At 48.1% G+C, this 16,056-nt stretch overlaps 2 protein-coding genes across 2 annotated transcripts in view; one reads left to right on the top strand and one right to left on the bottom strand.

The window, feature by feature from the left end:
- The window catches only part of LOC133748520 (zinc finger protein 773-like), a 47,867-nt gene extending 31,957 nt beyond the window's left edge, over positions 1 to 15,910 (top strand). Inside the window, 5 exon segments of the mRNA XM_062177368.1 lie at positions 2,453 to 2,578; positions 4,598 to 5,135; positions 7,580 to 7,706; positions 8,199 to 8,267; positions 8,840 to 15,910. Coding sequence (XP_062033352.1) covers positions 5,100 to 5,135; positions 7,580 to 7,706; positions 8,199 to 8,267; positions 8,840 to 10,080 — 1,473 coding nt within the window. The 5' untranslated portion in view covers positions 2,453 to 2,578; positions 4,598 to 5,099 and the 3' untranslated portion in view covers positions 10,081 to 15,910.
- Positions 1 to 16,056, bottom strand: part of LOC133748643 (uncharacterized) — a 72,021-nt gene that overhangs the window by 5,963 nt on the left and 50,002 nt on the right. Inside the window, exons 5-14 of the mRNA XM_062177575.1 lie at positions 12,350 to 12,446; positions 9,411 to 9,979; positions 8,923 to 8,954; positions 8,806 to 8,873; positions 5,092 to 5,185; positions 4,854 to 4,964; positions 1,472 to 1,763; positions 1,113 to 1,228; positions 680 to 718; positions 522 to 617 (exon numbers count right to left, since the gene is read on the bottom strand). Coding sequence (XP_062033559.1) covers positions 522 to 617; positions 680 to 718; positions 1,113 to 1,228; positions 1,472 to 1,763; positions 4,854 to 4,964; positions 5,092 to 5,185; positions 8,806 to 8,873; positions 8,923 to 8,954; positions 9,411 to 9,979; positions 12,350 to 12,446 — 1,514 coding nt within the window. The remainder of the gene's footprint in view (positions 1 to 521; positions 618 to 679; positions 719 to 1,112; positions 1,229 to 1,471; positions 1,764 to 4,853; positions 4,965 to 5,091; positions 5,186 to 8,805; positions 8,874 to 8,922; positions 8,955 to 9,410; positions 9,980 to 12,349; positions 12,447 to 16,056) is intronic.

Raw genomic sequence — 16,056 nt, 5'->3', positions numbered from 1 at the left:
ACTGACTTGTCCATCTCAGCTGATGAAGCTTCTACCCTTCTAGTTATTCAGGTTAAAAAACCTTGAGGGTGATTCTTTATAACAGCATAAAATCTAATCATGTCCTGATTCTTCACAGCCTCCCATACAGCCTATCTGTCACCACTTATCTGGAATATTGTAGGAGCCTCCTCCCTGATCTCCTTGTCTCCGCCAGAATTTATCAACTCCCAGAAGTATCTAGTCTGTTCTCCGCATGGCATCTACGGAGAGGATAAGATCTAGGTCAGATCACTTCCCTCCTCTGATCCCATTGCTCACTGTGTTCATCAACAGCAACCAGGAGGTTGGCAGAAAGGCACCGTAGAAGCTCTAAGCCCGGCCCAGACTTCTGCCAGCTAATTTCCCCTAGGTCTCTGACCTTTAGAACAGAAGCCCAACTCCTCAGCCGTCATTTCCGGCCTGACTCCTGCCCCTTGTCCTTGGTTCCTACCAGACATGGCGGAGACCCGAGGTTCCTTGGAAACTCCCATCAGCCTCACCTCCAAGTATTGCTCATGCTGGCTCCCGCGTCTGAAGCAGCCTCCCAGCTTTAGTCCAATGGTTTTCAAGAATGGGAGCCCCCATATAAACAAGACCTGAACTCAAGACTCTAGGCTTGGGGTTCCCCCAGGGTCCAGCATGGACAGCCTCCCCTCACCTGGACAGGGTCCATAATTACTTCTGAGTTCATGGCAACCTGTGGGAAGAGGGAGACTGTGAAGGGTTAGCAACCATAAAGCTAAGGCTATCCCTGATTCCTGCTGAGTCCTAAGGTGGCCTGGGGCCAACTGTCAACCCTCAGCTTCAGTCTTTAGGGTAGCCTCCGAGCGAATGTTAAACTGATTCTCAGTCTTACTGTGTCCTGTTCGCATCACCCCACATCCAACCCCCAGACCTTCTCCTCTCAGCAGCCTAGCGAATACTCTTAAACCGTCTCTGATCGTGTCTCTCCTCCGTTGGAAACCTTCCGTTGGTCTCAGAGTGGACGCCGGGCAGCTCAGGATGACCATCCAGGGTGACGACTCCTCATACTCTTAACCTGACAGCTAGAGGACGCCAGGTTCCGGCGTGCTCTAGCGGTGTGGCTCTACGTCTTCGTACACGTAACGTTCTTCCACAACCCATCGAGCTGGCTGGCGACGGGGTTCTCCGCTGTCCTGGACACAGGGGCCTGGGCTGCAGTACCCCGAGGAGCCCTCACTTGAAGCTTGTACGATTCAGAGACGAGGTCGGGGCGAGGACCCGTGCACTCGCACCCACCTGCGCCGAGTCCCTCAGCGCGGCCGCCGCCATCGGAGACAGGTGTCAGGAGAGGGGGCCCGCGATCCGCCTCCCAGAGGCCAGCTCTCCCTGGCAGCCACTGCGGAGCTCCAGCCCCGCCTCTGCTCAGGGCCGACACCGCCGCCTCTCACGTTCTCCCTTCACCCTCGGCCTGGCACTGCCGTCTCACGGACTATGACGAGGAAGTCAACGACATGTCGGCCGGCGGCGGGCACGGGAAGTCCCGCCCCGGGGTCGTCCGCAGGAAGGGACTCGCCCGCTTCCCGGGCCTGCGTTGGTCCCGCCCGCCGGGGCTCCTGGGTAGTGTAGTTCCCGCGGCCGCGCGCGCGTCCTCCCGGCGACCTCTGGGGGAAAAGCTGGGCCGGAGCCTGGGGACGCCTGCAAGCGGGACGGGCCCCCAGCGGCCAAGGCGGCGTTTCGCTTCTTAGAGGTGTCACATCTGTACTGCTGGTGAGCGAAGTCTGTAACATAGCACAGAAATATTTAGAGATCTATCATGTCAGTCTTCCTTAGGCTTTTGATGAGAATGCTCATTAAAAAAAAAAAACAACCAAAAAAACCCGCAATTATCACACCATATACTAATGTCACGCAGACTTATATAGCTGGAAACTGATACGTGTTGTGAGCAGCAGACACCTTAACTGATCACCCAGTTCACATTTGTGTCTTCCCACAATGCCATGTTTTATTGACCATTCCAATCAATCAGCAATATGGGATGCCGGCGCCTGCAGGGGGACGGCTAACCTACCGCGCACAGCGCCAGTGTCCCAAGATGGTAATATTTAATAATATCAAGAGCGGTTAGTAGACTAAGAAGTCACAAGCAGGGGTGGGTGCTACGGCAAAGTGAGTTAAGCCCGCATCACGTTTTGGAGGGCCGGTTTGAGTTCCCGCTGCTCTGCGTTCTGATCCAGCTTCCTGCTGATGCGCTGGGGATGTGCAGCAGCAGATGATTCCACGTGCGTGAGCCCCCCCGCGGCCCCCCCCCCCCACCTGTGTGGGAGACCCAGCTGGAGCTCCTGGCTCCTGGCTTTGGCCTGATTCAGCCCTGCTGGTGTGACCATTCTCTCTGTTTCTCCACTTCTCTTCCCCCCCCCCCCCCCAGTCATTCTGCCTTTCAAATGAATATTTTCTTTTTTAAAAGGAGTCACAGCACATTGAAAGTTAACAAACCAGTTCAAAGGAGTGAGTGAAGAAATAACTGGGCTGGTCCAGCAACCAAGTCTCAAACCACAGGCAGAGGTTTCCTTCAGTGGCCACTACTTTTCAGGTAGGGGTACAGAGATGCTGGGAATCTAGCACTGTTCTTTCCTCTTTTTTAAAAAAAATTTTTATTGATTTTCATTTAGTGTGAAAGGGAGAAGTAGGAAGAATTGACCAGAAAGTTACATAGCAGAGAGCTGATCACTGAATTCACAGTCATGTCTGGTTCCCGGTGTTACTTTTTTCCCTATCCCATGGCTCAGCCACTGTGTCCTTCTTCCTATTACTCCAAGTCACCAGATTTTTTTCGTACCTCATCACTTAGACACTTATCCTACCTTTTATGTGATTATTCGGGACTTGGCTCCTCTATGATTACTTCCTTTGCATTTTTCTGGTCTCTAGTTATCACCTCCAGAAAACATCAACCACATGTAACCCATCTGAAGAATTGTCCTCTGACCTTCAGTTTCAACATTTCTAAGTCAGCAACCATTTCTTGAACCTTCAAGGGAGGAGATAGTCTCCAGTCCTGAAGGAGATCTGGCTAAAGATAAGGTCTGGGCTTCCAGTTTTGATGTTCTCAATTATAGGCCAGAATATGTTGACATTGTTCTTTTAAAGTATCCTCATGGAATTTATTTTATGAATTCAATATTAGTGAATCCTGTTGTAGATAATAATTTCATCCAAACTAAGTGATTCAATGCTCGGTTTTCCCCCTCAGTGATCAAGTTATTTGAAATTTCACACATAGATGAATCGGTTTGCTCTGTTGAGGCCACCCATTTTTATTACGGTGACAAAATAAAACTACTTAGCCTTTTATTTTAAAGCTTTCACATGTTCAGCGGAGTGTTGACAAGAGGTATACATCTTGCTTTTTAGTTAAAAAACACATCTGTGAAATAACCATTCATGATAAATAGTTTCTTAGGCATCCACTCTCCTGTGCTCCCCTCATATGCCTGGCACACCCCGTAGAGCTAATACCTGAAAATTTTGAGAAACAGTCTGCAGTGTCTTTATATTTTTAATATCTATGTAGATTTCTACAATTGATATATTTATTTTTGTCATATCCCAAGCTTTTCATAAGCTGCATTATATTGTATGCATTTTGCTATGACTGTATTCTATAACATGTTTGTTAGATGTGTTCACAAAGGTTCAAGTCATAGTGGTCAGTTTATATATCTATATCTGTATCTATAATCTTATAGGTGAATGATTTAGAATCTACTCTTCTAAGAGATGTTTCTGAGGCATACTGTCCTTCTTGAACACTGATTTGAGAAGGGGCACAAATGAGCATGGTTTAAAGGAGGAAAGTAAATACTTAGGATTCCTAGCTATGTGTATCCTCAAATCAGAGCCCTTTCTTTCAGGTATTTTTTTTTTTTAATTTGTTTGAAAATCAGAGTTAGAGGGAGAGGGAGGGAGGGAGAAAGTGAGAGAGGGCCGGCGCCGTGGCTTAACAGGCTAATCCTCTGCCTTGCGGCACCAGCACACCGGGTTCTAGTCCCAGTCAGGGCGCTGGATTCTATCCCGGTTGCCCCTCTTCCAGGCCAGCTCTGCTATGGCCCGGGAAGGCAGTGGAGGATGGCCCAAGTGCTTGGGCCCTGCACCCGCATGGGAGACCAGGAGAAGCACCTGGCTCCTGGCTTCGGACCAGCGAGATGCGCCGGCTGCAGCGGCCATTGGAGGGTGAACCAACGGCAAAAAGGAAGACCTTTCTCTCTGTTTCTCTCTCTCACTATCCCCTCTGCCTGTCAAAAAAAAAAAAAAAAAAAAAGAGTGAGAGAGAGAGAGAATCTTCCATCCACTGGTTCATTCTCCAAATGACCACAAGGGTTGGGGCTGGGACAGCTAAAGCCAGGAGCCCAGAGCTAGACGTGGGTGCAGGGCCCAAGCACTTGGGCCATCTTTCACTGCTTTCCCAAGTGCATTAGCAGAGAGCTGGATCGGATGTGGAGCAGCCAGGTCTCCTAACAGGCGCCCATATGGGATGCTGGCGCTGCAGGCGGCAGCTTTATCCGTTATGCCACCGCCGGCCCCAGAACCCTGTATTATTCTCACACTTAAGGTATTGCATCACTGAATTTACAACTGGACATCCCTTTGCCAAGGAAAACTTGGGAATGTATACACGGTTCAGCCTAAGGAAGCCAATTATTGTGGCCCTGAAGAACCGCAAGTGCTTCGAGAGAAGGAAAACTCAGCGGAGGGAACCTGAAATCCATGCTAATCCCAAAGACGCAAGAATCGTACTCTCCGGGTGCGCAGCCACGGCCGCTAAAGTTTGATGGCGCCAGAACTACACTACCCAGAAGGCATTGCGCCTTTCTGCCAATGAAAACTGGCGTTCCCGTGCCTGGGCGGGCCTTCCGGCGTCGCCGTGGCGGCATCATTTCCCCTGCTCCAGGGGTCGTTTTACGTTGAGGTGAGGAGACCTGGGAGGTGCGAGAAGGAACAGGGGCTGTGTTCACAACACGGAGTCAAGTCTGAGGCTCCGCGGCAGTGCCCAGAGTGAGCGGGGACGGCCCTTCCCGCCGCGGCTCCCGGCCACGCTCTGCTCACAACATCTGATGGCGGCGGCGGCGGTGTTGAGACGCCCGGCTCAGGTAAGTTCTGCGCCCTCCGTGCCCTGAGTGAGGGAGATTTGCTACCGTCCCTGCAACCCGGCCCCGGGGTTCAGGCGCGTGAGGCGCTCGTGCCCGGTGTGAGGAAAAGGAATGCAGAACAGAGAGGAGGCAGGATGCGAACTTGCAGCCACAGCGAATTTATTCAAGAAAAATCAATGCGCAGAGGCGGGGGACCCACTGCCAGCGTGCACACCGATGGAACCAGGCTGGGGCTTTTTTTCTCTTTTTGTTTTAAAGATTCATTTATTTATTTTGAGAGGCAGCGTTACAGACGAAAGTAGAGACAGAGAGAGAGGAGCTCCATCCGCTGGTTCACTCCCCAGATGGCTGCAATGGCCATGGCTTGCCCAGACCGGAGCCAGGAGTCAGGAGCGGGTGGTCCCATATAACCTAGTTGTGCAGAAGCATGGGGTTATCTGAGTGTGCTCTGATGTTTGCATACCGAAACCACCCAATGGTGCATTCCTTACAGCATTTCCCCGTTGTTAGCAAGGCATGACTGCCGGAGGTGGAGGACGTGGATGGAGGACCAGCTGAGTGGTATAGAGTTGCCATTGCTGGCTCAGGAGTCTCTCTTGCCCTTTTGTCTGCTCCTTGTGGAGAAAATGAAAGGCCAGGCAGGCTGATGGAACAGCCACTTCGATGCCCAAATTCCCCTGGATTCCAGTGTAGGACAAATGATCACCTGCTGCAATGGAAAGACCCACCTCCTAAGAGTTGCCTTCTGACAACTCTATCGCAGGCAGCCACATTGCCAGACCTAGCTGCTCCAATTCCTCCTGAATTGATTTATAAAATAAGTATTGAAGCACTAATTAATCAAGATTCATACCCAGGGACAATTAAAACAACATGAACTCAACAATTAAATGATACAAACACTTAATAAAGTCGAAAACTTAATAATCTGCATTTGATTAAAATCAGATTCTTTTTTTTTTTTTTTGGACAGGCAGAGTGGACAGTGAGAGAGAGAGACAGAGAGAAAGGTCTTCCTTTTGCCGTTGGTTCACCCTCCAATGGCCGCCGTGGCTGGCGTGCTGCGGCCGGCACACTGTGCTGATCCGAAGGCAGGAGCCAGGTGCTTCTCCTGGTCTCCCATGGGGTGCAGGGCCCAAGCACTTGGGCCATCCTCCACTGCACTCTCTGGCCACAGCAGATAGCTGGCCTGGAAGAGGGGCAACCAGGACAGAATCCGGTGCCCCAACCGGGACTAGAACCCGGGGTACCGGCGCTGCAAGGCGGAGGATTAGCCTATTGAGCTGCAGTGCCAGCTTAAAATCAGATTCTTAACTGTTGCATTCTTAGCTAAAAGGAATGTTAAAAAACATCCACTTGATTAAAACCTGTTATTTTATTTGCACCGAAAAATGTTGACAGAAGCAGTAATTACATGTGCATTCAGTAAGAATTGATAATTAGTCACTGACACATAGGAATGGATTTGATCTAACACTGCTCCTATTGGGTGGGTACCATTATCATCTCCCTGTTACAGATGACAACACCGAGGTACAGAGAAGTCAGGTGCTTGTCCACAGGTATCACTGAGGAGGAGATGCAGATGGTAGATGGGAAGGCACACTGACCCCACGGTCTGTGAGGGGAGCTTGGCCGATCCTTAGGGACATCGTTGCCTGCTTTTACAGCTTTGCTTTTGTATAGGAACCTATGGCTACATCTCATTTGCAGACCATGCAGAGACAAGTGGAGGATGTCCTTGGTCCTCACCCATCTCAGCTTGCACATGCCTGGTCTCCAGGACTGTGGTGTCCTGGGATTCTTGGCTTGCTCTCCTCTGTATCCTTCTGAGCTCCCTGGACGGTGGTCTCACATAGTCAGAGCCTCGAATATAGACCAAGGATTATATGGAGAGGGTCCCATTTTAAGCAGTCAAGGACATGAGGTTTAGAAGGTTTTATAGCCATAGTGATCAACATTGGAAAATCTGAAGGGGTGTTTAGCCTAGCAGTTGATATAGATGCCTGTGTCCCAAGTCAGCATGTCTGGATTTGTTGCCTGACTCTGGCTCCTGATGGTGTAGACTTGGGAGACAGTCTTGATGGCTCAAGTAATTGAATTCCTCCACCCATGTGGGAGATTTGGGTTAGTTCTGGGCTCCCAGCTTCAGCTTGGCCCACCCTCAGCTGTTGCAGGCATCTGGGCAAGTGAATCAGTAGATGAGATCCCTCTCGCTCTTTTCTCCTCCTCCTCCTCCTCTTGCTCTTCCTCCACCTCTCCACTTCTCCCTCTCTTTCCTCCTCCTCCTCTTCCTCTTCTTCCTTCCTATTTCTTCTTTCTCCTTTTCCCATTTCCCCTCCAAGGAAGGGGCTCAGGAGGGGAATGGTCGTAAGCATGGATGTTTGGGAGGCTGTCCGGAGTGCCGTGGAAGGAATAGAAATGCAGCTCTCCCCGCGTGGCAGGGCTTCGTGACCTTTGCCGATGTGGCTGTCTCCTTCTCCTGGGAGGAGTGGAATCTGCTGGATGCAGCCCAGAAACAACTCTACCGCAGCGTGATGCTGGAGACCTTGGCTCTTATGGACTCGTTAGGTGAGGTTTTTACGCTCTGTCCCAGCTCTGGGCTGGCTCTGCTGTTTCTTATTTTCCTAAAGGCAGGACTATCCTCACTGTTGGGCCATAGTCGCTGCTTCCTTCTCCAGTGTCCTGGAGTAGGTATAGACTCGGGCTGTGCACACACCGCTTTCTCTCCCTAGCTGCCCCAGAGGCCTGCAGGAAAGGTTTTGGGGGCCAGCAGTCCTGCAGTCAGCCTAATGGATTTCACCGTGTTGGCTTCTCCATGGCCTGGTAATGCAGTACAGGTGCATGAAAGTTTAGTGCCCCTTTCCTTTGACTGACCTACCTTGGGTGTGCCTGTACTGGGATGTGCTCATACCGACAGGATCCCTACTTGACTGGGTAGTTCCCGCAAGATTCTCCTAAGATTCTGTCTGTACTGTGCATTTTTTTCCTGTGGTTTGTCATGGGATAGGTCACTCTGGCCCAGTGCTGGCCACTCATGTGTCCTGCCATTCTTTCCCTTAGGACTTAAAGCTGCCAAGACCCATGAAATTGTCCAGCTGGAGTTGTGGGGACAGCCCTTTACACCAAGAGGTAATTCAGAGGTGGAGCTGGGGTGGGGGCCAGGATGTGCTCAGAGAGGCTTCAGACCATGCCAGGAGTTTTCCAGGGCTCTCATGTTTTGGTACCATCTTTTCTTACCTAGTTGCCTATTTACCATTGATTTTGATTTTGACCCAGGGTTGTCCCCTACCTATCTGTCTTCCATGTTTCACATTCTCCGACAGTGGCTTTGACTGATTTTGCTGTGCGGGGTGTACTTGTCCCTGACTAGTCCTGGAACACTGGCTGTTCAGTGACAGTTTCTCTGGACCTGGGCGCACCCTTCTCCCCTGTTGTTATGGGTCTCCAGTAGCTGAGGCCCTACATAAAGCCATCTGCAGAGGCTTCATCTCCCTGTGCCGCACCCAGCCTGTGTCCTTGTTGCTCGTGAGGTCTTCCCACTCTGTGAGCTTGCTGAATTCAGTTCCACACAGCAGGCACTCCCCCATCCTGACCTCGCTTCCTCATTCTGCCAGCTAAACCAGGACTCATTACTGAATGTGTCAGACATGCTGTCCCCCACCCCCACCCCAGCAACGTCATCAGGATTCCTTCGTATTCAGGTCGCTGGCCTGGAGGGGACGCTGCGGAGGCGCCCTGGGAACAGAGGGTTTCTGTAAACGAAACGCTCTGCACAGACCCTCACCAGCACCAGCAGCTCGACTGTGGACAGGAACCCTTAAACGCAGAAGAGGGGCAGGCCTCAGCGTGGAAGAACTGCAGAGTACACTTGCCAGAGAAACCCTGGCAAAACGGGGAGGGTAGGAGGGATTCCCTGACCAGCTCAGGTCTCCCCAGGCAGCAGGGGACCCACAGTGGAGGAGAGCCCTGTGGGAGCACTGAGAACCAGGAGGCCTTGTGCAGTGAGAAAAGGGGTTACAAATGCAGCGAATGCGGCAGAGCCTTTGGTCAGAAATATTTACTTGTTCAGCACCAGAGACTACATACTGGAGAAAAGCCTTATGAATGTAGTGAATGTGGGAAATTATTTAGCCATAAATCCAACCTTTTTTTACACCAAATAGTTCACACTGGAGAAAGGCCTTATGGCTGTAGTGAATGTGGAAAATCCTTTAGCCGAAATGCTGACCTCATTCAACACCAAAGAGTTCACACTGGAGAAAAGCCTTTTACATGCAATGAATGTGGAAAAGCTTTCAGGCACAATTCTACACTCGTTCAGCATCACAGAATACACACTGGAGCAAGGCCTTACGAGTGCCCGAAGTGTGGGAAGTGCTTCAGCTTCAACTCCAGCCTCATGAAGCATCAGAGAGTTCACACTGGAGAAAAGCCTTATAAGTGCAGTGAGTGTGGGAAGTTTTATAGCCACAAGTCCAGCCTCGTTAAACACTGGAGGGTCCACACTGGAGAAAGGCCTTTTGAGTGCTGTGAATGTGGGAAGTTCTTTAGCCAAAGCTCCAGTCTCATCCAACACCGAAAGGTTCACACTGGAGAAAAGCCTTTTAAGTGCAATGAATGTGGGAGATTCTTCAGCGAGAACTCCAGCCTTGTTAAACATCAAAGGGTTCACACTGGCGTGAGGCCTTACGAGTGCAGGGAGTGTGGGAAGTTTTATCGCCACAGCTCCAGCCTTGTCAAACATCGAAGAATTCACACTAGAGAAATGTCTTAAGAGTGTGACAATCATGGGAAATCCTTTCGCCAGCGTTTCAGCCACATCCGACACCAGGAGGTTCGCACTGGAGAGAAGTCTCGAATACAGGACATGGGAGAAAACCTTTGGCTGTCCCTCCAGCCTCACTCAACGCTGCACAGTTCGCAGTGCTGCGAGGCCTTATGAGTGCACTGGATGCGGAGAAAGGCTTAGGTCAAAGGCCGAAGTTCAGAGTGGAGAAAAACATCAGGAATGGATGGGACTTGAACGTTCTGAGAGTATCCTTTAAGAGGGGTCTAGAAATTGACGACATTCGTATAAATATGCCTTCTGGGTACAGGAAGACAATTACTGATACTCAGCTCGTCCCAAGAAGTTAGCTGGAAGCTCCAAGATGAGGGAGCCCTGTGTTCTTGGCTGCATCAGTCTGGCATGGAATTTCCTTCTCACTGCGTGTAGAGGGCGCTGGGACCAAAGGCCTTTGTTCACACTGAGAATGTTGCTATTTTTACTGAATGTTAGATTTTTCTGAATACATATTACTTCATTTGCTGTGTATTAGAGCAATCTCCAGAGACTGAGAATTGTGTTCTTATAATTTTGTTGGGGAACAGGTTTCCAGAGCTCCTGATGCTGTATGCTGGAGGTTGATCCAGGTGTTTAAATTGTAAAGAGTCTGTCAAAGTGTGTTCTGAATGGCTAGGAATTTCACATTTGTTCCTGTAGTATGTTAGATATGCAGTGTGTTCACGTCAGCCTGACACTTTGTATGTAAGTGTATGATGAGTCATTCATTTTAGCCATTTTACTAGGTATTAAATTGTGGTTCTTTTCCTTAATTAATCACTGTTGAGTATTTTTTTCATGTTTGTCACTCATATCTTTTTAAATGAACAGTCCATATTTTAAAAATTGGTTTCTTGTTGTTTTATAATCTAATATTTCTGGATAGAATTGCCAGTATTTTTTCTACAATCTGTGGCTTTTGTTTTTATTTTTAAAAGTATTTATTTATTTGAAAGGCTGACAAACAGAGGGAGAGAGAAGTCTTCTATTCATTCCCCAAATGGCTGCAATGGCTAGGGATGATCTAGGCTGAAGCCAGGAGCCCAGAGCCCCATCCAGGTCTCCCACGTGGGTGGCAGGAGCCCAAGTACTTAGGCAATCCTCTGATGCCTTCCCAGAAATATTGGCAGGGAGCTGGATTGGAAGCAGAGCAGCCAGGAATTGAATCAGCACCACAGTATGGGTTGCCAGTGATGCAAGCAGCGGCTTAACCCAGTGCACCACAGAGTTGACCCCTGGAAATGTTTTAAGCTTTTAAAAATGGGGACAGCTACCAGATTCCTGTGGTTGGCTTGGATAAACCCCCATCTTTAGAGGTCTCATAACAGACCTGTCCCTTTTGGCATTTGGTATAAACCTATTCACTTCTCAGACCCTCAAAGAAAAAAAAAAATGAACATAACACCTTGTTTGCATTGTCTGTATTATTTTTAAGGATTCATTTATTTATTTGAAAGGCAGAGTTAGAGAGAGAAGGAGAGACAGAGAACTTCCATCTGCTGGTTCACTCCCTAGATGGTTGCAGTGGCTTGAACTGGGCTGGTCTGAAGCCAGGAGCTTCCAGGTCTCCCATGTCGGTGCAGGGGCCCAAGGGCTTGGGCCAAGTGCTGTTTTTCTAGGAGCATTAGCAAGGAACTGGATCAGAAGTGGAGCTCATTTAGTTAGTAGAATGCCTTCCACTTTGTTCTTTCTTAAAATTTATTTTATTTAGGAGGCATCAGTGGGGCTCTCATCTACAGATTCACTCCCTACAATGTCTACAACAGCTAGGGCTGGGCCAGAGCGGGATCCACCAAGAACAGGGAGTCCAATCCAGGTCTCCCACATAGGCGGCAGGGACCCAAGTACTCAAGGCATCTGCTGCTGCTTCCAGGGTGTCCATGAGCAGGAAGCTGGCACACAGCACTCTAACGTGGGGTGTGGGATACGCAAGCAGCACCTTAATCATTAGGCCAAATGCTGACTCCCATTTTATTCTTAATATTCAAAGTAGCTTTGGTATTTGGGGTCTTTTGTGGCTTCATATGAATTAATTTTGTTCTTCATTTTCAACTTTCTTTAAGTATAAAGGTGGGTTGTTCATATGATATCTTTTTTCTTTTAATTATAGCCCTTGGTCCGCAAGATATTCTGTTGTTAGTCTTTTTTCCTAAAGTTTTATTTTGTTTTACATTTAAGATCTCGATGTTTGATTTAATTTTTTGTTTAAGGTATAAGGTTTGGGTTGATGTTCATTTTTCACTTGTGAATGTTCAGTTACTTCAGTACCATTTGTTGATGAGACTGTCATTCCTGCTGAATTGCTTTTGCCCCAGATCAGAGACCAGGAAGGCAGGTGTGACGGTTGCCAGGCTGTCCGGGTGTAGGTGGCCCCCACAGGGTTGCTCACACAGTGGTGTCAGGAGGCACCCCTGTGCAAGCGGAGATGTCCCAGGAGTAGCTGCCAGGACCAACAGGGACAAGCCGGATGTTGGCTGCTGGGAGGCCTGAGGAAGCAGGAGGTAGAGTTGGGAGGACCACGCCCCTGCCCTGTCTTCAGCAGAGATTACACTCTCCTCTACACAGTGCTGACCGTGTCGACTCAAATAGGATTCTCTAGACCTTCACTTGGAGATGGAATCCAGGCTGAAAATGAGCTCCCCATTCACAAAGCCACAGTTTGGGAAACTTACCTTCATTGTCAGTTCATTTTTAGCATAGTGAATATAGGTTTTAGAACTTTTTAGCAATGTAAGAATAAAATGTATCTTCTGAAGATTAATTATCATCATATTGCTAAATCTTATATTTAGCAGTTTTTGAGAGGACATCCTAAATCTAATTATATATCTAAAAAATGTTTATCATGTTATACATGAATGAAGACTAATGACCAGTGAAACAAAACACTTTTTTTTTTTTAAGATTTATTTATTTATCTGAAAGAGTTAAATAGAGAAGGAGAGGCAGACAGAGAGGTGTCTTGCATCTGCTGGTTCACTCCCCAATTGGCCGCAACAGCTGGAGCTGCGCCTATCCAAAGCTAGGAGCCAGGAGCTTCTTCTAGGTCTCCCATGTGAGTGCAGGGGCCCAGGTGCTTGGGCCATCTTCTACTGCTATCCCAGGCCATAGCAGAGAGCTAGATCAGAAGTGGAGCAGCCGGGTCTCAAACCAGTGCCCATATGGGATGCCAGCACTGCAGGCAGTGGCTTTACCCGTTACGCAACAGCACTGGCCCCAAAGGTATGCTTTTAATTATAATAAAGAGTTTATAATTATTACATTTTGAAACTTTTTAAAAAAGATTATTTTATTTATTTGAAAGTGTTACACAGAGAGAGAAGGAGAGGCAGAGAGAAGGAGGTCTGTCATCTTCTGGTTCACTCCCCAGTTGGCTGCAATGGCTGGAGCTGCGCTGATCTGAAGCCAGGAGCCAGGATATTGCTCTGGGTCTTCCCACATGGGTGCAGGGTCCCAAGGACTTGGGCCATCTTATACTGCTTTCCCAGGCCATAGCAGAGAGCTGTATTGGAAGTGGAGCAGGCAGGTCTTGAACTGGTACTCATATGGGATGCCGGCACTGCAGTCGGCAGCTTTACCCACTATGCCACAGCACTGGTCCCCAGTTTGAAAATTAAAATATATCAGGGGCAAGTGTTCGGCCTAGCAGTGAAACCACTGGTTGGAATGCTCACATCCTATAGTGTAGTACCTGGGTTCAAGTCCCAGCTTCATTCCTGATTCCAGCTTCTTGTTAATTGTACACTGCAATTCTTTGAAAAATTATATAGTATGGATTTTATGCATCTTTGTATGCATGCATGTAGTTGAGACCAGCGGCTGGTATCTACATATTTTTATCTGAATTTCCACTTAATATAAGTCCCAAATTTATATATTTCCTCCTCCCAGTTGTGGACTTTCATATTTTTGAGTATGATATGCATAAAGAAAATAACAAATTTACATAGCCAGTTTACTAGCTATTTCTAAACTTAACATCTGTTTAATTCTTGCCCAGGTGAATAAGTAAAATATTCATTGTACCCCGGAAGTCTTATGTGCATTTTTTTTTTAAGATTATATATTTATTTTCAAGGCAGAGATAGAGAATGAGGGGGGGAGAGAGAGAGAGAGATCTTCTATCTACTGGTTCACTCCCCAGATGGTTGCAATGGTTGGGGCTGGGCCAGGCTGAAGTCAGGAGCCAGGAGCTTTTCCTGGGTCTCCCATATGGGTACAAGGGCCCATGTACTTGGGTCTTCCTCCACTGCTTTCCCAGGAGCATTCGCAAGGAGCTGGATCAGAAGTAAAGCTACTGGAACTCAAATTGGCACCCAAATTGGATGCTGGCACTGCAAGCAGAGTTTTAACCTGCTACATCGGGGGCCGGCACCATGTTTCTCCTTCTCTTTCTGTGTAACTCTGACTTTCAAATAAATAAATAAATCTTTAAAGAAACCACACAAAAAACCTGCTACACTATAGTGCCAGCCCCCTTGTGTGTATTCTTGCAATTCAGTTATCCAAACCACAAAACTTAATTTTCTGTTCCAAGGAGACATTTCCTTGTTTTTATTGATAATTTTAACATCCATGTGTGGACATATATATATGTAGTGCTATTTTTTTTTTTTTTTTTGGACAGGCAGAGTGGATAGTGAGAGACAGAGAGAAAGGTCTTCCTTTTTGCTGTTGGTTCACCCTCCAATGGCTGCTGCGGCCGGTGCATCTCGCTGATCTGAAGCTGGGAGCCAGGTGCTTCTCCTGATCTCCCATGCGGGTGCAGGGCCCAAGCACTTGGGCCATCCTCCACTGCCTTCCTGGGCCATAGCAGAGAGCTGGCCTGGAAGAGGGGCAACCGGGATAGAATCCGGCGCCCTGACCGGGACTAGAACCCGGTGTGCCGGCGCCGCAAGGCGGAGGATTAGCCTGTTAAGCCATGGTGCCGGCCAAAAGATTTAATTTATTTATTTGAAAGGCAGAGTTTCAGAGAGGCAGAGGCAGAGAGAGAGAGAGAGAGGTCTTTCATTTGCTGGTTCACTCCCCAGATGGCGGCAAAGGCCAAAGCTGGGCTGATCCGAAGCCAGGAGCCAGCAGCTTCTGCCAAGTCTTCCAGGTGAGTGCAGGGTCCAAGCACTTGGGCCATCTTCCACTGCTTTCCCAGGCCATAGCAGAGAGCTGGATCCGAGTGGAGCAGCTGGGACTTGAACATGAGCTCATATGGGATGCCAACACAGCAGGTGGCGACTTTACCCGGTACGCCACAGCGCCAGCCCCTGTAGTTCTATTTTGCCATTTGTACTAATGGAACCATCTGAGTATAAGAATTATTTTATGGCTTATTTCATGTGATCAACATACTTGTTATTTCACTTTCATTTCTGCATGTTTATCAAGTTTCTATTTTCAGCTTTTTATAGTATTCTGTGATATAACTGTATGAATAAAATGCATTTTACATTCTCCCTTTGAAGGTTTTTATGTACTTTTCTGAGGTTTTGGAAGTTGAACATTGCTACTGTAGAGATACCTTCCACGTTTCCCAGTTCGTGCACACTTGTGTACCTGGAGTATGTATTGATCACGAGAATTTGTTTTCCACACACTTGAACAGGGTTACACTGACTGTATAACGTGGTAGTTTGCTAGGACCTGCAGAACGGAATATCGCAGAGTGGGGCTTTCACTAACAGAATTCTCTCTTCTCAGGGCTCCGGGGGCAGGATCCTGTGGCCTGCGTCCTCCCTGTGCCCTGCCATGGCCTTTCTTCTGTGTGGCTGCATTCTTGTCAGCTCCTTGTCCTGGGAGAACAGCAGCCCTGTTGCTGTGGGGCTCCCTGGGACCTCACTTAACCTCCTTTCTCTCCTTAAAGGCCCACTTAAAATATTGCCACATTGGGAGTTACGGCTTCAACATAGGCTATCAAGAATGAGTTTCTTGATAAATGAATTTTTATTTGCATAGTTTTTAGCCAATAGTGAAATGTAAAATGTATTTTCTTAACTCTTTCATTCTTATTGCTGAATCTTACTGACTTTTGTGTTTGAAAATTGCTTACAAAAGTTTCTTTTATTAAAGCAAACATTTAAAAAAATTTTTTTCACTGTATTTGAA

This window comes from Lepus europaeus, chromosome 19 (assembly GCF_033115175.1).
Source record: "Lepus europaeus isolate LE1 chromosome 19, mLepTim1.pri, whole genome shotgun sequence".
Taxonomy (NCBI): domain Eukaryota; kingdom Metazoa; phylum Chordata; class Mammalia; order Lagomorpha; family Leporidae; genus Lepus; species Lepus europaeus.
The sequence above is the reverse complement of the archived record's forward strand: the minus strand, read 5'-3'. Positions and strand labels throughout refer to the sequence as shown.